The 22,925-nt window shown below is 59.3% G+C and overlaps 2 protein-coding genes across 2 annotated transcripts; both read left to right on the forward strand.

Moving 5' to 3' along the window:
- Positions 1-3,426: 3,426 nt before the first annotated feature.
- On the forward strand, positions 3,427-5,192 carry PHLDA3 (pleckstrin homology like domain family A member 3). The gene is made up of 2 exons (XM_056361791.1): positions 3,427-4,062; positions 4,467-5,192. Exons 1-2 carry the CDS (start codon positions 3,711-3,713, stop codon positions 4,586-4,588), a joined length of 474 nt encoding a protein of 157 aa, XP_056217766.1. The 5' UTR covers positions 3,427-3,710; the 3' UTR covers positions 4,589-5,192.
- Positions 5,193-13,312: 8,120 nt separating this feature from the next.
- TNNI1 (troponin I1, slow skeletal type) lies at positions 13,313-22,687 on the forward strand. The gene is made up of 8 exons (XM_056361614.1): positions 13,313-13,385; positions 15,551-15,585; positions 16,429-16,470; positions 17,110-17,241; positions 17,329-17,418; positions 17,893-18,069; positions 19,414-19,524; positions 19,881-22,687. Exons 4-7 carry the CDS (start codon positions 17,116-17,118, stop codon positions 19,519-19,521), a joined length of 501 nt encoding a protein of 166 aa, XP_056217589.1. The 5' UTR covers positions 13,313-13,385; positions 15,551-15,585; positions 16,429-16,470; positions 17,110-17,115; the 3' UTR covers positions 19,522-19,524; positions 19,881-22,687.
- The last annotated feature ends 238 nt before the right edge of the window (positions 22,688-22,925 follow it).

Raw genomic sequence — 22,925 nt, forward strand, 5'->3', positions numbered from 1 at the left:
GAAGCTGCCTGCGTCCTCCCTTCCTCCGTGAGTGTGCAGTGGATGCTGTGCTGCTGCCGCGTTTCAACTGGATGTGCCACAGGCAGGGATTGTGCCCAAGTAACACTGTTGAGTCAGAAAAGCTAGAACAAGTCTGTCTTTGGTCTTTTCTTCCCATATTTGCAGAGGTCATGTCAGAGAGAGGGGAGGTACTGACACTGCAAGTGGGATGGACCCCATAGAGGTCCTGGTAAAAGCCAGGAGAAAATGCTGGATTTGGGCTTCACAGGGTCGTGGAAGGACAGACCCCGCAGACGTCTCAAGTCCAGCCTCTGCTTAAGGCAGGGCTAGCTCCGAAGGTCAGGTGGGTCGGAGCCTCTGGTGTCCAGCCAGATTTGGAAACCCTCCAAGGATGGAGGTCCCACCACTACAGGTCTTGTCACAGCGCTGCACCAATCACTCCAAGAAGGTTTTTGTCCTTCTGTGCATCAGGGTTTCCCTGGTAGCACCTGTGTTTGTTGTCTTTGTCCTTTTGCCATGCAGTGCTGCATCTCACTCCTCCACAACCCTTCTCTAGGTAATGGAAAACCAAAGCTCGGTCTCCCTGAGTCCAGTGCTCTCCAGGCTGGTGGGTCCTTCTGGAGCTTTCAGCCCCACAGGTCCCAGGTGACAGCATGGGCAGCATCCTGGGACAGGGACCTTGCCCTGAGGGTTTGCAGCTGCTGCTGCACGCCTGCTGGAGTTGCACTGCTCGCCTGAGAATGGCTTAGGGAGCGACGGAGACCAACAGCCACAGCGTCAGCGGAGGCTGGCGGTGGGGGGAGACCGGGACAGGCATCACTGGGGCTGCATATCCAGACGCTGGGCATGAGGTGGGCTGGAGGAGGCAGTGGGACAAGGCTCAGGAAAAGCAGGGGGGAGTTAGGGATGCTTTAGGGGCATCCCCTGCCCAAACTGCAGCGAGACAGCTGCGACCATCTGCTATGCTCTGCTGGCTCCTGCTCCCCGTGCACGGCCCCGCGCCGGCCAGTGGACTGCCGGACACCTGCACCAGGCGCAGAGCAGCACTGCACCCTGCAGCACCCATCCCTGCCTGCTGCCAGCGTGGGGGGCTGCCAGCCCTTGCAAAAGGGGCTGCGGGACCCAAACCTACCTCCAAAGAGAGGAACCGGCCAGTCGGCTCATGGCTGAGCACCCTGCAGGCTGGTGGTGATGGTGCCACACTAAGGGGTCGGACTGGAGCCCACTGAGCCCCACAGCCAGTGGTGCTGGGGAACCTCGCGACAGGGGCTGCCACTGCCATGACCCCAGCCCGGCCATCAGCGCTTTGTGGGAATGTCACCCCATCGGCTGCCGAGCCAGCCCCAGGCAGGACTGTCCCCAGCTGGGCCCGGCAGCCCCTGCTGCCCCCCCAGCAGGGCTCTGTGGGGCAGGGGGGTGTCGGGCAGCCCTCAGAGCAAAGCCCTGTGCTGCTGCAGCCCACCATGGGAGCCCTGCGGCGTGTGCCGGAGGGCAGGAGCTGCGGCAGTGGCCTCCTGGGCACCCGGCAGGTTTGGGGTCTGGGAACGGAACCCGGGGAGAAAGGAGCAGAGACTTGGTCAAAGCTCCTTTCCATCCACAGCTACGGGAAAATGGCCTTCTCTTGGTGGCCGGAGTCCGGAAAGGCAGCGGGCAGCGCGGCTGGGGCCTTGCGGGGGGGTGTGGGGGGGGTGGCTTTGGCAGCCCTTGGCACTCCCCAGGGTGGCGAGGAATGAGATCGGGTTGGCTGGTGACCCAAAAGTGCCCACGGACATCCCAGCGCGCCATCGCAGCGATGGGAGCAACAGTCCCCAAACCACTCACCCCCAGATTTCCAGGGCTCAGCACCCCTGGAGCTGAGCATTTGCCCTGTGTGGGAAAACACCCTTGGAGGCTCCTTTGTGGGGGGAACCCACACATCTGCGCTGCTCCTTCCGAAAGTGCTGGGGTGCTCGGGGTGACCTCCGGGGCTGCTCTGCCCCCCCCAGCTGTGCCTGGCCCTGCGCTGCCTTTGCCTGCGGGGGTGGCGAGGGGAGCCAGGGCCACCAGCCCCCCAAGCCGGGTGTCCTGGGACGGCTGGGATCGCGGCCAGCGTGGCGAGGGTGCCCCGGGGAGCACGAACCAGTTCCTGGCTCCAGCAGCTGCTGCCCCGCCCTCTTAATGAGGGATAATTAGGTGCATCTCATCAGCGCTGCAGACTTGCCCCCTGGCCATGCTGGCTGCAAGCGATGCCCCCGGCAGGACGAAGGGGCTGGGGGGGCGCTGGGGCAGGAGGGGCTGCAGGTGTGGGGCACCGGCGGGGTTGGGGTCTGCAGGGGCACGAGCAGGGTGCTTTGGAGGTGGGTGCCACGAGCCACGGGCCAGCCTGTGGGCTGCCAGCCCCAGACAGTGACCCCGGCACGTCCCGGGGGGGCTTTGTGCTCCTTCCAGCCCTCAGCTGGGCGTAGGGACCTGTCCCCTCAGCATCCCCAGGGGCACATCCAGCAGGCCCGGACCACCACCTGCTTTGGCAGCCCACAGGCAGCACGAAGGCCCCAGAAGTCCCAGCTGGCAGCACGGCATGGCATGGCACGGCACGGCGTGGTGAGCCCCTCCGCGCCAGGCGCTGGCACAGGAACAGAGGAGGCTGTGGTGGCCGGGAACGAGACGGGCTGGAAAGGAGACGGGTGTTCTGCTGCAGGGGAGGGTGGGCTCAGGCAGGACCGGGCTGTGCGGTGCTGCCCCAGCCCTGCTCCAGGGGTGCATCCCCCCCATGCACAAGTCACACGAGGTTGGGGGATGCTGGTCCTCACTGTGGGGTGGGCTGGGGGCTTCAAATCCCTGTCCCGGGGGATACAGGGGGTGGGAGCTCTGAGCGCTGGGCCAGCACCCTTGGGTGCAGGGCTGGGTGGGGGGGCGGGTGTCAAGAGCTGTCCCCACTGCAGTGCAGCCCTGCGCAGCCATCTTGGTGTGGTGCCACCAGGCTTCTCCCCCCTGCCAGGTCCCCACCCGGGGGTCCCCGCAGCCCCTGCCTGGCTGGTGCTGTGCCCACAGCCCCCTGCCCTTGCTGGCACTGCACCCCATAACCCTCCACCCTGGGTGGCACTGCACCCCATGACCCTGTGCCCTGGGTCACGCTGCACCCCACAGCCCTGTGCCAGCCAGCACTGCACCCCCTGGCAGCTGGCACTGCACCCGGCTGCTGTGCAGGAGGCTCCAAGCCCTGCCCTGGCACCGCCGCCGTGCAGACCCCTGCCCGCAGCCCGCCTGTTCCCATGAAGGCCCCAGGGCAGCGCCTGCCCCCGGGCACCCCTAAAGTGCCTGGCGGATGAAACAAGGCTGCACCGGGCCTGGCCGGGCTTCGCCTGGGCGTGAAGGGTGCTGCACGGCAGGAGGGGCCAGGCGAGGCGGGGAGGAATGCGAGTGGGAGAGCGGCCGGGCATGTAGCGACAGCTCCTGGGGCGCGCGGTGCCGGGGATCCCACACGCTGCGCAGGGCAGGCGGCAGAGCCCCGGCACAGGGCTGGTGGCCGGCATGGGGCACCCCGTCGCTCGCACCCTCTGAGAGCCAGGGAGCGGAGGGCAGTGAGTCCCCCAGGGGCAGCACGGCTGCCGCGGGGGTCCTGGCCCCAGGGAGCTTGGCTCTGACGTGGAGGGGCTGAAAATCCCCCGGTGGGTGATGCCCGGCTGCGCCGACGTGAGGTGCTGAGGATCCTGGGGGGCTGGGGAGCCGCTATGACCCCCGAGAAGGTGCTGAGAGAGGGGGTGCTGGAGAAGCGGAGTGGGGGGCTGCTGCAGCTCTGGAAGAAGAAGCGGTGCCTGCTGACAGAGAAGGGGCTGCAGCTCTTTGAGCCCAAGGGCTCACGGCGCAAGGAGCTGAGCTTCGCCCGCATGAAGGCGGTGGAGTGCGTGGAGTGGAAGGAGCGGCACATCTACTTCACGGTGGTGATGGACGACAGCCACGAGATTGACTTCCGCTGCGCCCAGGAGGACCCGGGCTGGAATGCCGAGATCACCATGGGCCTCGTCCGCTTCAAGAACCAGCAGGCGATCCAGGTCGTCCGCGCCAGGCACAGCTGCCGAGCAGGTATGGGAACCCCCGCCATGCCGCGGGCCAGGGTGCAGGACCCACTGGAGGATGAGGTCCCCAGCCACTGGGTCCCATCTTTGGGTGGTCTGGCTTCCCCATGGGAACCACAGAGGGGGTGCCATGGACGGGGTTGGGTCTGCAGGGTGGTGGTGGTCCCGTATCCCCCTGCACTGGCTGGACTCTGTCCTTTGCTTCACCTCCTGGAGGTGAGCCCCTGGAGAGGGACCTGCTAACACCCCTCCTCCGGGGTGGCCCCGAGGGATATGGGGCTGTTTGTCACCTTCAACACGGGATGGCGGTGAGGACCGCGGCTGGCTGTGCTCCCCAGATCCCCTTGGGGGTGGATCCTGCCCCATGACCCCGCGCTGGCCAGGAGGGTAACAGGCACCTTCTCTCCACAGTGGTGCAGTTTGACGCAGCCCCGGTGGGACAGCCCGCGGATGTGCAGCACCCGAAGAGCAGAATGGAGATGGCCCTCGGCTCGGTGGGCGCCGGGGAGAACGGCATCCCTGCGGGCAAGTGAGGCCACCGCTGTCTGCGGCGCAGGGACAGGGACAGTGGCCCCAGGGAGGCCAGTGCGGGCGCTGGCTCCCCCCATCCTGGGGCAGGACAGAGGCACCGCAGGCACCGGGCTGGCACAACCGCGGCATCAGGCCACATCCCCTTGGCGTGACGGGGCAAAGGACACAGTCAAGGCCACCACCTGGGGCTCCGGACATGGCGGGAGGTGACACCCCTGCCTAGGGGCCCACCATCTTTCAGCTGACGTGGCCAGGACCTTGGTGCGTTGGTGGGGACCCCTGGGCCTCTCCTGCAGGATGGGATGGGATGGATGGGGCTGAGCCTGAAGGAAGCAGTGCGACCGTGAGCTCTGCCCGAATGCCAGTGACACTGGGACAGGTGGACATGGCTGGGGACATGGCTCCCCCCGAGCCTCCACATTGGGAAGGGGCTGGAGAGCTGCTGCTGCAGCAGGGACCCCTCCAGGCACCGTACCTGGACGGTGTGGTGACATGCCCGTGCTGCTGGACACTGTCCTGCCCTGGGCTGTCCTTGGGCTAATGGGGGACACTGGGGACGGCAATGGGGACCCTGACTCCCTGTACAAAAGTGTCCCCAAACAGGACCTTCTGCTGGTTACCGTGGTGTTGATTTGATTTGTGGGACACTGCAGCGTATGGGAGAGCACAAATCCTGCACAGAGCCTTGCTGGTCCTTGGCATCCCCCTAAATCTGCCAGCATCCCACAGCCAGGCTCCACAGCCCCCCGCTGCCACCCTGAGCCTCTCCGGTCACCCACGCCGCTGCACCCGTGTCCCCAGGGATTCCCACGGTGGTTTGTGGGCAGGCGACCCGGAGCAGCAGTGCCAGGCTCGGCAGGCAGGGAAGGGATGGGGCTGCCCCAACAGGCAGCGCAGACACCAGCGCCTGGAGCCACCGTGCTCCGCAAGCCGGAGCCTGAGCCCCAGCCCCGCGGCCCTCCGGGTGCTCCTCCCGGCTCCTCCCGGAGATCGCCCGGCTGCGTGGGAATCGGGGAGCGCAGCTCCCCACAGCCCACCGGGTCCCATCCCTGGGCCAGGGCAGCTCCGGTGTGGCTTCGGGGGGCAACGGGGGCATGGCTGGAGCCCACCCGCTGTGCAGGGCCAGGCTGGTGCTGGCTCTTTCCCAGCAGCCTGGGAACAGGCGTTTTGGTGGTTTTCCACCCCAGGAAGCCTGCTTGGCCATTCCCAGTCCTCGGAGCCTCCTTTGCTGAGAACACCCCCGCTTGTGAGCAGAGACAAGGTGGGGGGCCACAGATGGAGCTGGATCCAAACCCCACACAGATGGAGCTCGGAACCATGCCTGCATGTGGCAGGGATGGAGGGACCAGGACACAGTGGCTTTGGGGGTGGCGTGACCTGGTCCACTGCCCACAGGGAGGTGGGCCAGCCCCCAGACCACGTCCTCGCACACATTTTGGAAGGGAATGGGGTTGTCAGTGGTCGGGCGGCAGTGCTGGTGCTCACAGCATTTCTGTGGCAGGGATCTCCACCCTGGGCTTTCTTGTAAATCCCCAGCTCCCAGAGTCAGGGGATTCGGGGAGGCTCATTGAAGGTCCTGGAAGCATTCTGGGCTTGTGCTGTGGCAGGGCAGCACCCAGGGGTGGGAGGCACCCAGTGCAAGGGGTTTTCCAAAGTATTCTAAATTTTGAGCCAGTTTTGGGCAGCCCAACTCCTCATTTTCAGCTTTTCTGCTCTCTCACTCACTGTAAATAGGTATTTTCTGTTTTCTGAGTGCTAGCAAGGAACTGGGGAAGAAAATGGTCAAGATGGGTGTGTGCCAGTGCCAGCCCTGGCTGTGGACATGCCCACCATGGACGAAGCAGCAGAGAGGCTAACCGCGAGCTGGGGAGAAATTTCAGCAGTTGATAGAGGGAAAAGGACCAAAGGAGCAAGGCAAGTCGCTGTGTCCGTGTTTCAGGTCTGGGCAGGGGGAAAGCCAAGATTTTCTGTCCCCGTCCTGAGCTCCTCATCACTCCACAGACTGACAGGCAGCCCAAGCCCCTGCATCAGAGTGTGTCCCCCCAGGTTTGGGAGTTTCTTCTGTGCAGACCCCCAAATGTGCCAGACTTGCAGCCTGATCCAGGGAGCAGGGGCTGAGTGGTGAACACCGAGCCAGCGGTGGGTGGGTGGGCGGGTGGCAGGGCGGGCGGCAGGGTGTCTTCACTCGCTGCCTGTGAAGGCTGAATTTTTCATGCAGAGGAAAAGGTCATGGCAAAGACTGGAGAGTAAATAAACAGCCAAGAGACTTGTCCAGGCAGCAGAGCAGGGATGGGGCCAGCACATCCCCCATCACTGGTACTGTGGTGCTGGCCCACACGGGGCTTGGCGTTGATGGGGGAGGTTGGGTGAACGGGGTGATTTTACCCAAGGGAAAGTCTCCTGCAGGCAGGGGCTTGGGGAGCAGCTGAGCGTGCAGGGGAGCGCACGGGTAGGGGGAGAAGGGCCCTGGGAGCATTGCAGGGGGTCTGGCAGGGCTCGGTCAGGGATGCAGGGCAGCTCACAGAGCGTTCCAGCCAGCCCGAAGAGCAGGGAGAGGACCACGGGGAGCATTTCTGATGTCCCTGGAGGTGGGGAAACTGAGGCACGGCAGGGGGCTGGTAGGCATGTGGCCTTGCAGCCCCCCAGCATGCAGGCTCCCACTGCGAGGAGAGGCTGGCCCCTGGGGACCCCTGTGCCAAGGACACCGAGCTCTGGGGCTGAGCGCAGAGCCCCAGAACAGAGCGAGGTGCCCCGGAGCTGCCTGAGTTCAAAGGCAGGAGCCTGAAAATCCGGCTGTGCTGCTCCCAGCCCCCAGGTGCCCCCACTCCATCGACCCTCCCCGCGCTGCTTGGAGGATGCTCCTCTGCACAGGCTGCCCTGTGCCTCCACCCCTGGGGCCAGGGGCTCTGCCAGCACCCATGGCTGCTGGCCCTGGCACCCTTCGTGCAGCACCGGGGGGGTGAGCTTGGGTGCAGGGGAGGTGGCAGGGAGAGCTTCAGGGTGCTTTTTTCCACCTGACAAAATCCCAGCCCCCAGCCCTGGCTCTGGGGTCAGTTTGGGGCTGGCTGGACACCCCAAAGGCAGGGGGGTCATGCTGCTGGAAGAGGGGGTGTTGCAGCAGGATGGTGCCAATGCTTTTTGTCCAGTGAGACCGTGGGTGCCTCCTCCACCATCGCATGCCCTGCGGAGGGGCTGGCAGTGCCTCGCCTCTGCAACCATCCGTGTAGTTTGTGGGTGGGTTTTCCTCAGATAAAAATGAAAAGAAAAAAACAAATCACAGTTGTAGCAAGCAGTACTTTTTTTAAGCTTTGAGTCAAGTGTCTGGCTTCCTTCAGATGCTCCTAAAATTATTTCATTGTTGATCATCCTTAATTATAAGACCTAAATCACTGGATTTCCTTTTGGAACCCAGCACCTGCCCCAGGCAGTGCCAGCCTGGAGAGCTGCCCAGTGCCCTGCTGTGTGGCACAGCCACGCTGTGGGGGAGGGAGCAGGCGGCTGGGACACCCACACCACCGCCGTGGGTTTGGGCATCACCAGCAACGTCCTCTTGCGTTTGAGTGGAGGACAAAATGTTGCCCTCAGTACCGTGGAGCTTGGGGTGCTGAGGGGGGGCCAGGCAGGGATTGCAGGGGGTGCACGTGTGTCGGTGCCTCACCCCCGGTGTCCCATGTTGTGTCCCAGGGAGGTGGAGGCGGAGATGAATGGTTGTGAGCAGCACCAACTGGTGGAGCTGGGGTGGGGGGAGCTGGTGGGTGGGAAGGGGCTCACCACCCCACCTGGCATCACGCGGGGAAGCAGGATCAGCAGGCAGGCGGTGCTGGAGCTGCAGAGGGCAGTACGGGGCCAAGTACATGCCAGTGCCCTCTGTCACCCTCTGTCCCCAAGCAGGAGTCACCAGGCGGTCCTGGTGATGGGGCTGGCTCAGCCCAGCCCTGCAGAAATGGGGATGCTGAGATGCTTCGGGTGTTTCGGAGACAGGTGGGAGGGCCTGGAAATACCCTGAAAATGTCTAAAAAGTGTGTCAGGGTCCCTGCCTGGGCCTGAAATTTTGGATTATTTGGAATGATCTTTTTTTCCCCTGTGAAATATTTTGCCTTAGGCTGAAAAGCAGGCAGCTTTTTAGGATCTTCAGCCTGACATCGCTCTTGAACTGTGTCAGCCTCTTAGCACGGGCAGAGCAGCTAATATCCTTCCCCTGTTTCTAAGAGTCGACAGGATCGGCACTGGGAAGGTTTCATGTGTTGCTTGGCAAAACCACGGGAAGCTCAAAGTGTTCAGTGGGTGGCTCAGCTCCATTTTAATAACATCTTTCCACTGTCCCAAAGTAGGTAATTCCTCCTTATTTAATAAAGACTTTGCTGTGTGCCAGTGGCACGAGGCAGGGAGCATGTGCTGTTCGTGAAGAACTGTTGGCTTTGAGACCCCTCCTCAGCTCTGGCACCTTCTGCAAGCATTTCAAGTCTCCCCGAAGCATTCAAGTTGAGAACAACAACTTGTCCCACAGCATTTCTAGAAATGGAAAGCTATTTCTCTCATTTTGTGAAACTTGTCCTGATTTTGGATCCTGTCCCACAGCTGCTTCTGCACGGATTTACTGCCTGCAGCCAGGCAAAGTGGGAAGAGCGAGTCTCGTGCCCATGGATGAAGAGGCTGAACACAGGCACCGTCCCCAGCTGCACCGTGCGCGGGATGGGGTCCAGCCAGCCAGGGAGGGGTCCACAGGGCAGGTGGCCATGGCTGGAGAAGACAGGGCTCTGCAGCTGCAGGAGCTGTGCTTGCCCTGGGAGCCCAGGACCTGGAGCAGCAGATCCCGAATGGATGAGCCTCTCCCCATCAGGCAGTGGGAAATGTGAGTGTCCCAGTGGGGCTGATGCAATGGGGTGAAGATCAGTGGGGCAGAGACTGAGCTGGGAGAGGTGTCTCAGCCCCGTGGGGCATGTTTGGGGTCTGGCCTGGGGTCTCACTGTTTCCCAGGTGACGCTGTGGTGATCATCCGAATTCTGGTCCACTTCCCTCCTGCACTGCTGGCCGCAGCTCCAAAGCCTCAGGGCATCACCCGCCTTGGGTAGGACCCACAGAGGCAGCAGGCTGAGGGGAAAAAAAACCCAAACCAAACAAACAGGGCTACAAACAGCACAGACCCTTGGAGAGCGTCCCCAGGAGGCTGTCACCGTCTGCTGTCACAAATCCACAGAGCAGCTGGGACTAGCTGGATTCCTTCTGGCAGCTCATGAGTGGAGGGAGCTGCTGGATGATCTGCAGGAGAAACACCCGGGCAGGGAGCACTTGTCAGGTCAGTCACATGGACCCTCACGACTTCATTGCAACATGACGCTGTGGTCCTGCAGCCCTGCGGTCACCATGCTTGTAAGAGGTGACCTCAATGTCACCGTGTCTCTGAGCTGTTCCACAGAGGAAAAACCTCCCACTCCATGGTGAGTTGGTGGGGCATCCTCTGTCCCAGCCTGGTGAGAAACATGAGGCAGCTGGTGGGCTACTGCTGTCTGCCCTGGCATGTGGGGCTGGCTCTGAGCACAGCAGCTAAGGGGTGGGATGGACGTGGTTGGAGGGTGAGGTCCCAAGGACAACAGAGGCTCAGCTGTTGTTTCTAAGTCTGTCCTGGATGCCCTGGGAAGCCCATTGTCATTGTGAATGCCATCAGGGTTGATGAAATGAGGATGGTGCCTGGAGGAGGGCAAGGACAGGATGGGTGCAATGGCTCCAGGGCCGTGAGGAGGGAAAGGGATCCCTCCAGCAGTGCTGTGAGTCTGCTGCTTCAGGGAAACAGCCTTCACGTGGGGCAACTGATGCCAAAACGGCACAGAGTAACTGCTCAGAGATGAATTTTGTCTTTAAGCAGCAAAGGTATTTATTTTGTGCAGCGTTGGGGAGCTAGCAGGTTTGCATTGGACAAACTAGCTCCAAAGTTTTCAGTGAAAAGTCAGGTATTTTATACAGTTTTCGTGAGAGGTTACAACATCTTTACATACATATTCAGTAGATTTTGACACCTATATTCATTCCATGCACAACAGTCGGATCTAGGTGGAGTAGACCTTTCAATTTTCTTTGTTCAATGATTTCCTGACTTGATGGTCTCATCTCCTTCAGGTCTTTTCTAATTATTCAGAGTACATTCCTTTCTCAACACAAACAGAGCATCACCCAGAGCATTGTACCAAACTCATCCTGACTAATCTTTTTTTTTTTTTTTAAGACCTTGTTCTATTTCACAACCAAACCACTCACAGGGGTCAGATACCTTGGAATTTGGAGGCCCAACAGCTTAAGGAGCCAGGGAGCACTGCAGCCCCAGTGCAGTTCCCCTGAAGCCAGCAGGCCGCCATGGTAGCCCCTGCCACGCTTGTGGGGCTGATGCCCAACGGTAAGGAAGTGCCAACAACCTCCAGGGACTCTGGGGAGAGAGAGGAACCGCCCGTGTCCATCTGAACACATGCAAGCTTGTGTAAGAGACCGAACACAGGTGACCTGAAGGACCACTGGGATGTTTAGGGACAAGTGGGCTGTCCCTGGGGACTCGATCCTGGGTGGGTATGGCCTCCCCATACAGATCTCTGGAAACTGTCTGTTGGATCCATCCCCTCGGCAGCAGCTCGTGGGGAACCTTCACTTGAATCAGTGGCTCCCAGGAGTGGGCGGGGATATTATTTTGCTTTGAGTTTGGCCTCAGAACTGGTCTGCCCCATAGATTTCCAGCCTGTCTCCTTCCTACCCTCCAGCAGCTCAGAGGGCTGCCCAAAACCCACAACCCACAACCTCAGGTGGTACCTAATCAAACAGCCCCTCACCTTAAGGCAGCTCATTGTGGTTTGCGAGACAGGGGAAAGGACCCAAAATGTCCTTATTGTGCCAGCTGGAGAGAAGGGATGGGGAGATCCTGGGCTCCATCCAGTCCCTCCTGCTGAATGCAGTGCTGAAGCCCCGAATCAAGGGGTCCCACTACCCCACCCCTCCCCTGCCTTTTCCTCCTCCTCACTCCAGGTCCCAGCAGGGGATGAAACCAGAGACTGGAGCAAATGGCATCCAAAGCAGCCCCTGACCCCGGGCAGCGGGAGCTGGTTGGGTGCCGGGGCACAGCTCTGGGGAATGCAGCGCCTTTGTCACGGGCTAATTTTGGCTCCTCTGTGCTCGGAAAACAATCCCAAGGCAGCCGGGAGGAAAGATGCTGGAGGCACGGCCCCACTGGGGCTTTTGCCTTATAAAGGTCTAAAGGGGCTGGTATAAATCCTCCTCCTCGGCGGCTGGGAGCAGACCCACGCACTGGTGCTTGGAGCTGGGGAAGGGTCCTTGGAGGGGCCCCCGCGGAGGGTGGGCATGGTGGGGTTTCTCTTGTGCTTGCTGGGACTTGACTAGTGCTGGTCAAACAAAGAGGGGACTGCCATTGCCACTGTCACCGACACCGACCTCGAACCAGCTTGAGGGCTACTGGACCCCCCCAGGGCACAGCTCCCCCCTTGGTGTCCAGGCAGGGGGGAAGGAGCCGGGAAGGCGGCCATGCACCCCCTGCCCTGCAGGACAGGGGGGCTGTCTGCTCCCATCACGGGAGCTGCCCCGCGCATGCAGCTGTGCGTCCCTCCACGACCATAATAGCCTCAGGATTAAAATACCGGGCATTGTCCCTGCTGGGCTGCACGCTGGGAATTGTTTGCTCCTAAACTTGCCCCCAAAAATATCCCAGGGAACAGGTGTCGCCTGCCCCTGCGGTCCCCTGCCATGCAAAGGCTCTCTCTGCAGGGACACTGGGCGAGGGGCTTTGCGGGGTACAGGGGGGTAAGACAGCAGCTTTTTTGCTGCTTTTTAGGAATTTCATAGCGGAAACATCAGGACTTGTGAGGGGCTGAAAGCTGCTCGAGCATCCCAGCCTGCTGCACTGTGCCGAGCAAGTCTGGGTGGTTCTGCTCCCCAAAGCAGGGACTGCCCCATCCTTGGTCCCAGCCATAACCCCCCCTTTGCTGCTTTACCCCACCACCCCTCAGCAACATGCCCTGTCCTGGCCAGGGGGGGATTTGCCCTCCTGCTCTGGCAGCTCTGGTGGCTTCAGGGTGGCGCCTCAGCCAGTGCTCCTGGGGGGACATCACTCTGGGCTTGCGGCGTTGCAGAGCGCGTGTGCTCCAACGTGCACGGGGGTCAGCACTGCACCAGCTCCCCGGGCGGCTCCCCCCCCCCTCCCCTTCGGAGGCTTCCTGAAAGAAAAAAAGAATAAAGAAAAAAAATCAGGAGATTTTCTGCAAAGAAAAAGCACTGCCATGTTTCAGATCGTGGTTTCTGCCTTCTTGCAGACTCCGGGCTTTTCCAGCATCTCTGATGCTGTTACATCCGAGAGGAGCGAGGCAGACGCGCCAGGAAGGATGTGCCCCGTCTGCAGGAGCATTGCTGCTGCACCGCGGCAGCCTGACCCAGCACGCCTGTGTGCTCACACGCGTGTGAGTAAGGCGTCGGGCAGCGAGGCTGGCCAGGCGGGGGTGATTCATGTGCAAACAGCCCAGGAATTCACCAAATTGCATGGGGGTCACGGGGGCACTAAAGCACGGGTGCAAAGACGTGCAAGGGCGATGCGTGGCTGTTGCCCCATGTTCGAGACGGTGCCCCAGGTGTGTGCAGCACATCACGGGGCACCGGGGCTCACAGCAAGCGTGTGCACACAAGAGGGGATTTGTGCTATTTTTACTGACCACTTGCAGGCAGGCTGCAGTTTAATACTCCCCCTTCGCCGCCGGCCCCGGCAGTGCGCGGCTCTCCAGAGGCCAGGCATCACCTCCCCTGCACAGCCCCCAGGTAAGGCGCTGCCCCAGGCATCCCCCCACCCGTGACTCCCGGGGTGTGCTGGGGGACATGGGTGCCACCATGGGACCACCGGGACTTGCACGTGGCGGCGTGGCAGAGGAGCCCCTGACACATAACTTTGGATTTCTCCCCCTGTCTGAAGCTGCTCAGACATATTCTCTGCTCTCAGAGGGAGGCTTGGGGAGACCGCAGTGGGGAGAAATACCGTTAAAATACCCAGCCGGGCTTTCGAGATTTGCTTGTTTTTTCTGAAAACTGGCAAAACCAGGACTGTTTTGGGCAGCATTGCCCGTGTGTCCTAGCCTGACTGCTCGCAGTCGCTCGTGTGACCGAGGAGGTGAGGATCAAGGGTGCAAGCAGGATGTATGGCATCATGTTGGCTGGGCACGTTTGTGGTACGTCTCCAGTCCCCTGGGATGGGGGAGGATGTCAGGATTGACCGTGTTTTGATTTATGGGTTATTTCTTTTAAGGATTTCTGTAATCTAGTGGTTTATAAGCTTTGTAAGCTTTTCATGGCTGGGGGCATGCAAACAGTGCAGAATTATCTTGTCCAGATCCTCCAGTGCCCATCAGAGAGCGAAGTCTCTTGTGGATGCTCCAGATCCAGCTGGAGCCCAAAAATCCGGGCACGAGATTGCTGGGGATGCCTTGCTGGGACAGCTGAGTCCCAGCTGTCCTCCAGGAAGCCAGTTTAGAGCTATTTGGCCCTAAGAATTGACTGACCTTGGTAGAGGTCATCAGCCTGAGGTGCAGTGTGGGTCCCACCTTCTAGGGACGCCAGGCTTTGCTGCAACAGGGAGTGTTGGAGACCGAGGGGCTTTGCCCAGCCCTTGCTCACCTCCAGGGAGCCAAAGGCTTTTCTGCCTCCCCTCAAATAAACTTGGGGGCAGCAGCTGGGACCTGACCTGCTCAGCATATCAGTGTCAGGCAAGAGGAGCTGCCTTCCCTGCACGTCCTCTGGGAACCTCCAGAAAGGCGTGAAACCAGTGGCTCTGGCTGCATCCAACTGATGTGGCCTTGAGGAGGAAAAGATTCCTGTTCCTGGGATTTTTCCTTGTAAATCCAGGGATCTGGCAGGCTCTGAGGGAGGTGATTCCTGCTGGGATTTTATGGCATTTCCCCCAGAAACTCCAAAATAGCAGGGGGCATGGGGATGGGACAGGGACAAGTGGATGGAGCTGGGAGGTGCGCTGAAATTTGCTTGGCACAGGCTCCAGGCATGGCTGGGAGCAGCTGTTTGAAAGCAGAATTGGTCCTTTTTCTTTCCCCCAGCAGGAGGCTTTGGGGTTTAAAACAGTTTCCAAATTCAGGGGGATGCAAAGAGATCAAGGCAAGAAATTCCAGCTTTGTTTTTTCAGTTCTAAGGAAAAGGACTAAACCCACTGCTGGAAAATGCTGTTTGTTTCTGAAATATGGCATCAGCTTGTTACTCCTGGTTGGAAAGAGAAAAAAATATTGATTGGCATTTTCCCACACATTTTTCTATTACTCAGGGTTACACGGTGCTCTGGTTTCTTGGCAAGAGGGGGAAGTGTTAGCGGCAGTGCCGGGGAAGTTAGCAAGGCAGGGCATTTTGAAGCAGCTGCCAGGGCATAGGGTTACCAAGCAAATTTAAAATATGAAACCGTGAGTATTTCACCAGGGACACGGCTGCTGAAGGAATGCACTCAGCCGCTTGGCCGTGGCGTGTTGCCTCTTGCTCCGACACTGCCAAGCTGGCTTTTGGCTCCATCACCTCTGCGGCTGCTCGCGGGCAGCTGTGGGACGGGACTCCCCGAGCCGACGTGGTGTGGGGGTCCCTGAGGAACCCCCTTGCCCCTGAGCCTCCCAGCCACGCTCGCCCCCGTGCCCTGCCCCGAGCTGGGGGCGCTGCAGCCGGTGGGGCGGCAGCTCGGGGTTGGGAAGCCCCCGAGCAGAGGCCGGTCCTGCGGGGCTGGAGGCAGGTTGGAGCCTGCCCGGAATGGGGCTTCGCCTGGGTGATGCCGGCGGGGTGGGGAGGCTGCGAGCTGCTTCCCTGCACCGTCAGCACGGGGCAGCACCAGACCTTGGGAGCATCGGAGCATCCCTTCTGCGCTGTCTGGGTTCGGGAGGATTTGCTCCTTTGTTTCAGCTTCTTCCCCACGCCCCAACCCTTTTTTTTTTTTTTCCCCCCAGGTTAACAGCACGTCGCTGCAATGCCAGAACCGTAAGTAGCTTGAGTTTCCCTTGGATTTCACTAAATCCTTGCCTGGCTGCTGGGCTGCTTGTGCCAGCTGAGTTTGTTGGGTTTTGGAGGGGTTCAGCTGGGATACCAGCCCGTGCTCAAGGCCTCTGTGCCATTCCCCTTGCAAAAACTAGCTTTAAATAAAAGTTGTTAGCTGTTCCGATGTTCCAGTTCAAATCTCGGAGCTTTCCTAGATCCCAAAACAGGGATCTGAGGTAGGCAGCACCACGCTGCTGTGAGGCTCTTCCTAGCCCGTTGTATCAATGTAACAGATTCCCCAGTGTGAACAGAAGGGAGAAACCGCCCTGCAAAGCTTTCATCAAGCACCAACACGGAGCTGCCGCAGCCCTGCAGCCCTGAGCAGGGTCCAAGCATCCTGGCCGTGGGGGGGGTGCCTGTGTGAGGGTGCTGTGGCCCAAGCAAGGGGAGCGATGTGGGGCTGGCACGATGGGCACCGTGGTGGCTCACGTGCCACACCTGAGTGGCATTTTGGCTTTCTGGGAGTGGCCCTGCGCACCCACTGCATTTCCAACGAGTGCTGTGGTCTCAGACCTGGCTCACTCGCAGGTGGCACCTATTAGACGCAGAAATAAGGAGATCAGCTGCAATCACACAAGGTGCTTTTCTTGGCTATCACCTCTTTGTGACTCATGATTTCACTGATGCCCTGTCTCTTCTCTTGTCCCTTATTGCTCCCTCCTGAATGCACGTCTGCCTGCAGGGAGGTAAGTGTCTTTCCTTTCAGGAGCGATCTCGATGCTGCTCTGCATTTGCTGTGTGTTTGTTTTCAAAGGTTTTTTGGTTTTTTTTCCCCTCCCCTTTCTCCTAGAGAAAATCCAAGATCACAGCCTCACGCAAACTCCTGTTGAAGGTGAGTCCTGAGGGTTGGAAACTCCCTGGGGTTTGTCTTGCTGGGGAAAAGGAGCCAGGGTTGTAGTGCGTGGTCGGTGGGACAGCGATGAGGAACAGCAGAAGTATGGGCCTTGGGGAGCAGCTCCTGTTGCCACCTCCTGCGTTCTCAAAAATCCTCACTCATGTGGGCTTTGTGGTCCATGCATCAAACAAAACCTCCCCTCACCTCCACTTTGCTGAGGTGGGGAGAGACTTCGACGCCTTCAGCGCTAAAGCCACAGACCTCATGTTTGTGCACCAGCAGCTCTGCAGCACAAGCCTGGGAGCTCCCCAGGGAGCTTGGGAAAATCATTTATTTACTGCCACAGCAGAGCAAACCGATGCAAAGAAAGTGCTGGCATCAGCATCCACAGGGACCACCGCAGCCGTGTGGTACCTCCAGTCACGCTGTTCCCCTGCCTTCAGGGTCACCACACAAAAGGTGTAGGGATTTTTTGATGTGTGTTGCAGGAGCAGGGTGATTTTGGGAGGACAGCTACTGCAGGGAGGGGGTTTGGGAGGCAGACAGGACTGTCCCATCCTACAGATGTGTGAGGAGGCTCGGGGGGACCAGAGGAGCTTGTCTGTTCACGCTTCTGCCATTTACTTGTGCTTGTAGAGTTTGATGCTGGCAAAAGCAAAGGAGGAGTGGGACCAGGAGATCGTGGACAAGCAGTCAGAGAAGGAAAGATACCTGTCTGAGCGGATCACACCGCTGCACACCAGTGGGCTTTCCTTGAGCCAGCTCCAGGTATTTCTCAGGTCTGAGGGTGGAGCGAGCTCGTTGGAAGCATGGAGGGGCATTGCTCACTGCTCTCCTGCTGTGCTTGGCCCCCAGGACCTGTGCAGGGAGCTGCATGAGAAGGTTGAAATCGTGGATGAGGAGAGATACGACATTGAAGCGAAATGCAACCATAACACTCGGGAGGTAGGAGGCAGGGTGGGCTGCCTGCTCCTCTGCTGACTCCCTCCCAGATGGTAGCTTGGGCCTTGGTGGGGGTCTGTGACAGACTGGGCTGAGCTTGGATGTGGGACATGCACCAGGGTTATCTAAGGGTTGGTATGTGCTCTGCAAGGCGTCCCTCAGCACAAGGTTCGTCCCTGCCTCAGGGAACTCACACTGTCCACTGGGTCTGCAGGGAACCTCCCGGTCACACTTCGTGGGTCTGAGAGCTCCTTCTTGTGGTGCAGCTGCCATCTGAGCAGGCTGGGACAGGGCGATGGCAGCAGCTCTGTGCTCAGGTGGACAGCCTGGTGAAGGTGGTCCTCATGGATGCAGGAGGGGCGCAGATCCCTCTGAGGCTCGGTGTCAGCGGAGACTCCTGCTTCACACAGGAGCTTTTTGTGCAAGGCAGCCATGTGGTGGCCTTCCACTCCTCCTCCTCCTTTCCTCAACCTGCAGATTAAAGATCTGAAAATCAAAGTGCTTGATCTCCGGGGAAAGTTCAAGCGACCCCCGCTGCGGCGAGTCCGCGTCTCTGCCGATGCCATGCTGAGGGCTCTGCTGGGCTCCAAGCACAAGGTGTCCATGGATCTGAGAGCCAACCTGAAGTCTGTCAAGAAGGAGGACACAGAGAAGGTGAGTGATTCTTCTAGAGGCCAGAGATGGAGACATCTCCTAGGGATGCCCTTGCCCTTCTCCAGGGTCCCCCATGAAGCCTGAGTGGGTTGTGCTCAGCCATGGGGCAGTCCTTGTGAGGCACTGCCCATTGCGGGATGTTGTGGGACCACGTGGGAGCAGTTTGACTGGGCCAGGTAACTGGTGGACAATAACAAGTGAGATTTAGAGCTGCGTCCATGGTGCTCTTCCCTCCAAGACCATGTGGGGTCATTCAGCTCAGGCTCCCCTTGTCATGTCCATCAAGCTGCACTTGCAGAGAGTTTGGTCTTTCGTCTTCCAGGGAACCAGAATTGCTCCTATTTGGTGCAATCACACCCAGAAAACACCCAGGAAACTCTCAGACCCAGATTAGATAAGGCAGAGCAAGCCCAGCAAGCACGCTCGGCCTGAGATAAACAGCCCAGTTCACACCAGCTTTGTAGAGAAATGAGAGGGGAAAGTCTCCATAGGAGAGATGGAGAGTGATGCCCAGACCTGCCTGGGGTGTGCAGGCACCCCAATGGCAAGAGTGCGCTGCTTTCCTAGGGGCTCCCCCCAAAGGGGTTTTAGCCTTCGGTCCCAGCTCAGCAGATGGGATGAGAATTTCAATTTTCAATTATTTTTTCTCCCCCCCCACCCCCTGTTGCTAGTATAGCACATTTTCAGTCCTTTGGATGGAAAACTCTGCTTACAGTCCCTAGCGCCAGGTGGTGAATAGATCTGGATTTATTTTAGATGTCGTGAGATGATTTTGGGGCATAGTTTGTAATCTATGAATGTTTGTGGGTTGGCAGAGCAGACACCTGGGCATGCTTGCAGAGCTGCCATCATCTCCCCTTTCTGTTCTGGAAGAGGCTGCCAGGCTCTCACTGTCACACCAGCAATCCCAGTCCACTCCAAAAGCTTGGGGAAGGTGGAGGTGGGTTTTATGTGGGCTGGGAGGTCTCTGCAGAAAGTGTTTTGGCTTACATTTGCCCCCGTGTGCTGGTGTAAATCCATAGTAAGTTCCATGTGCTGGTTTCTTCCTCCTGAAGAAATTTTCTGGGATTTTCTAGTGCAATAATGCAACGTAACCTGGCTTTGTGGGGGTATCCACATGAATCCAGACCTCCCTGTGGAGATCAGACCACTGTTTGCCATTTTCCCAGCCAGCTCCATGGGACGCACGGCAGAGTTGGCCCCGAGGGGGAGGGTGCAGCTGCCCTCCCTGTGCTGCTTGTGTGTGGGGACCAAGGGCTCTGGGCAGTGGGGTGGGACAGCACGGGGCTGCTGACCACCCCGTCACACAGCCATTGTGACCCCCATCCCCGTCCCTCCTGGCAGGAGCGCCCTGTGGAAGTTGGTGACTGGCGCAAGAATGTGGAGGCCATGTCTGGGATGGAGGGGCGAAAGAAGATGTTTGATGCTGCCAAGTCCCCCACGGGCCAGTGAGAGGTAGGGGACGGGTCCTCCTTCCCCTGCAATGCCCCCTGCTCCCTGTAGAATCCCTGGGCTGTGCTTGTGGCTGGGCAGATGCAGAAACCGCCCCCACTTGTTCGAGAAAAAGGCTCCACATGCCCCATCTCACACCCCACACTTGGGATGGGTGCCAGTCCCGCACGGCCCTGCCATGGAGCCGCTGCCGGCGGTTCTCCTCCTCTCCCAGCTTGCCCTTCCTGGTGCTCCGGCGTCTGCTGCCCACGCCACACTCATCCTGCACAGCATGGGCATCGCTGGCACCAGCTCTGGGCTGCTGAAAGCAGCCTGAAAACTCCTCTTCTGCCCACTGCTCTGCTCTTTCCTTCCTGCAGGAGCATCGGGAAGAGGAGCCTCACCACCCCGCTGCCTCCCTTTCCCTCGCTGCCCCTCCGTGCTTTTTTGTGCCCTTAGCCTGAATTCACCACTGAGCTGAAACACACAGACAACTGTCTGGGAAGGAGATCTGAGCTTCCTTCTTTCAGCACTGCCATCAGCCCTGCTCCCGCACGGCCCCGGCACAGCAGCTCCCCGGTATCACCTGCACGGGCCATGCTGTCTCCAAGGGGCCACTGGCCATCCCTCCCCTCCCACCACTGCAGAGAGGCCCTGGAGATGGCTGCTGGTCCTCCCACTCCCCTGACCTCCGGCGGGTGCAGCCTGAGGTGCACCCGTGCGGCTGCACGTGTATTAAAGGACGATCTCCCGGGCAGAGCACTGCGTGGGCTCGTCACTGTGGGAGCACTGGCCAGGGGCAAGTACTGGTCCACAGCCTGGCGGGGAAGATGCCCTGGTCCTTTCCTGTCACCCTGCAATGTCCCTGTGGCAGCACTCAGGCCAGCAGCATGCCCTGGGATCAGATTTGCTTTGGGTTTATCCCTTCCAGCCCCTCAGGCTGCTTTATAGTGCTCCACCAGCTCTGCTGAGACCCCCTGGCCCTGTGCACGTGTCATCCTCCTCCTCTCCCACGCACTGCAGCCCTTGCCAGGCTTCAGGATGCACCAGCCTCCCATGCAGCAAGGCTTGGGTCTCAGTGCAGAGAAGTATCTGCCAGCTCCCTGTACCCCTCCTCCTCCTCCTCTGGCTCTGGAAAAGCCTTTGGAGCTTGCTCAGCCAGGCACCGGCTCTCTCACCAGCTGCCCCATCACAGGCACTGGAGCTGTGGGAACTGAGCAGCCTCATGTCAAGGCTTAATTCCAGCAGTGTTTCAGGAGAGCATGGGATGAATCCATCTTTCAGGCCAAACAGCTTGTGCTTCCCCACTAGTTCTATCATTTTCTACATCACAGCCCCCCAGACTGCAGCTGGTTGAGCACAGGCAGCTGGTGATGTGCCAGCTCATCCCCAGAGCAGGGCTGGAGGGGAGACTTGGGGAGAATTCACACCAAATCGGGTCTTCTGCCTGGCTGTGCTGCAGGAGACGCTGAGGCTCAGCCCCCACAGGGTGCTCCTGGTGGCTGTACCAGTTCCTTGTCCATGCTCCCAAGGTATCCAGAGGAATCGCAGCATCCATGGTTTCAAACCTGAGCCACCCCGTGCGCTGTTCGCAGCACACCCCTGTCCCTGTGTAGTGAGCTTGTAAGGGACAGAAAATGCTATAAACCTGGAGCAAAGTGCAGGGGGTTGGGGCAGGTGGTGACCGACTTATTTCTAGTGTGGACATTAGCACTCGGGCTGCCACAACACCCAGCCGCTCTTCACAGAGAATTTGAGACTCTATAAAAATTCTTCTCAAATTTAGGGTTAGGTCAGAGGTGTTGTCAGCTGGAAAATACACATTCTCTCCCTTAGCAAGCACAGATGATCAGTCTTTGTCCTTCCACCTGGTCCTGCATCCCCATCAGCATCCCCTAACTGGGGCCAGGACCGCAGCCAGCATGACTGGAGCAGTTGCACAGCACACAGAGCCTTCTCCACACATTTTTTCCTTTCCAAGCTTAATTCAGCCGAGCAGCCACAGCCCGGCACAGCACCAGGACTCGCTGACCCCTCACCCTCACCCTGCGCACCTTGGGATGGGCTCCCAGCGGGTGCAGACCTGGGAAGCGAACCCCTGTCTTGGCCAACCTGAGCGACTCTGCTGGTGGAGGCGCTGGGGGACCAGGCGTGGCGAGGTCCCAGGGCACTGCCGTGGCCCGCTCTGCCGCACCGCTGGAGCCAAAAGGTTTCAGGTACCCTCCTGCCCTTCCGAGCTCACTGCCCGAGCGGGAGCCATGCCGAGGTGGTGTCCTGGGATCTCGCGGCGGACGCTATCCCCAGAGGGAACTCACACACTCAGCAGCGATCCTGGCAGAGGAAGAAAGATCTGTAGGAGACGTAATAACTGTTACCTGACCAACTGGTATAGCTGGAAAATGCAAGAGAGGTTTCATGGAAACAAAGCCTTCTTCAGACCTGGAACAGCAGAAAATGGCAAGCCGAGTCTAGGCTGAGAACAACCACTCTGAGCTTAGTGCAATTATGCTAATTAAGTATTACAAAAAAAAAAAAAAAAAGGTGGCGTTATTATGGGCCAGGGAGGGATGGTAGTGAGATGTAAGGCAATATGGGTGATGGGTGCTGCGGGACCAGGCTCTGGTGGATGCTCGGCAGCCAGCCTGTGCCTGTACCCAGCTCATCGCCAGATCCTGCGCACCAAGACGCCTGGCACTGCTGCAGAGCAAAGCCCCAGGGCTCACCACTGCGTCTGCAGGCACAGTGAGAGCCAGCCGGGGTGTACCCACCTCTTCCCAGGGAGAGAAGCTGATGCTGGAGAAGTTGCCAATGAAATTGTATTTATTTCCAGAAGAACTGCATGAGGCAGTCCTGTCTCCCTGAACTGAGCAGAGGCCCGGTCCCACCACCCTCCAGGTTGTCCCAAGAGCCCCCAAAGCAAAGCAAAGCAAAGCAAAACAAAACACTGGAAGCTTGAAATTGCAGAAGCTGCAAATTAAATTGAACTGTAGGAAAAATATTAATCAACCCAGTGATTTTCTACTGGAAAGGTTTTTCTAGCAAAACTGCAGTGAGGGAGATGCAAAAGGCTTGGCCTGACATGGCCTTTCAAAAATATCCCTCCTAGCTGGCTTTAAAATGGTCCCTACCTTTCCTAGGATGCTCTGTGACCTCCTCGCTCAGCACCCATGCCTAGAGACATTTGAACTGTGCCCAGATGTTTCCCTGAGTGTATTTGCAGCTCAGCTGGACCTGCCAAAGGGGAAGAGTCAACAGTGATGGGCAGCCCTGGCGTGGGAAGAGGTAAAGTGGCCCCTGCAGACACTGCAGCACCCTGCCCTGCGCAGGGGTTAAGGCCAGGCTGCAGCCCTTGGTTGTAGAGGTTAAACATTACCCCTGCAGCCCCCGTGGCATCTGCGGTGCTGCCGGTGCAGGATCAAACCCTG

This window comes from Falco biarmicus, chromosome 16 (genome assembly GCF_023638135.1).
Source record: "Falco biarmicus isolate bFalBia1 chromosome 16, bFalBia1.pri, whole genome shotgun sequence".
Taxonomy (NCBI): Eukaryota; Metazoa; Chordata; class Aves; order Falconiformes; family Falconidae; genus Falco; species Falco biarmicus.

Coding starts and splice junctions, on each gene's coding strand:
- PHLDA3 (XM_056361791.1), top strand. CDS start 3,711: ATGACCCCCGAGAAGGTGCTGAGAGAGGGGGTGCTGGAGAAGCGGAGT. Junction 4,063..4,466: donor CAGGCACAGCTGCCGAGCAG/GTATGGGAACCC, acceptor TTCTCTCCACAG/TGGTGCAGTTTGACGCAGCC.
- TNNI1 (XM_056361614.1), top strand. CDS start 17,116: ATGCTGGCAAAAGCAAAGGAGGAGTGGGACCAGGAGATCGTGGACAAG. Junction 17,419..17,892: donor GCAACCATAACACTCGGGAG/GTAGGAGGCAGG, acceptor CTCAACCTGCAG/ATTAAAGATCTGAAAATCAA. Junction 18,070..19,413: donor AGAAGGAGGACACAGAGAAG/GTGAGTGATTCT, acceptor CCCTCCTGGCAG/GAGCGCCCTGTGGAAGTTGG.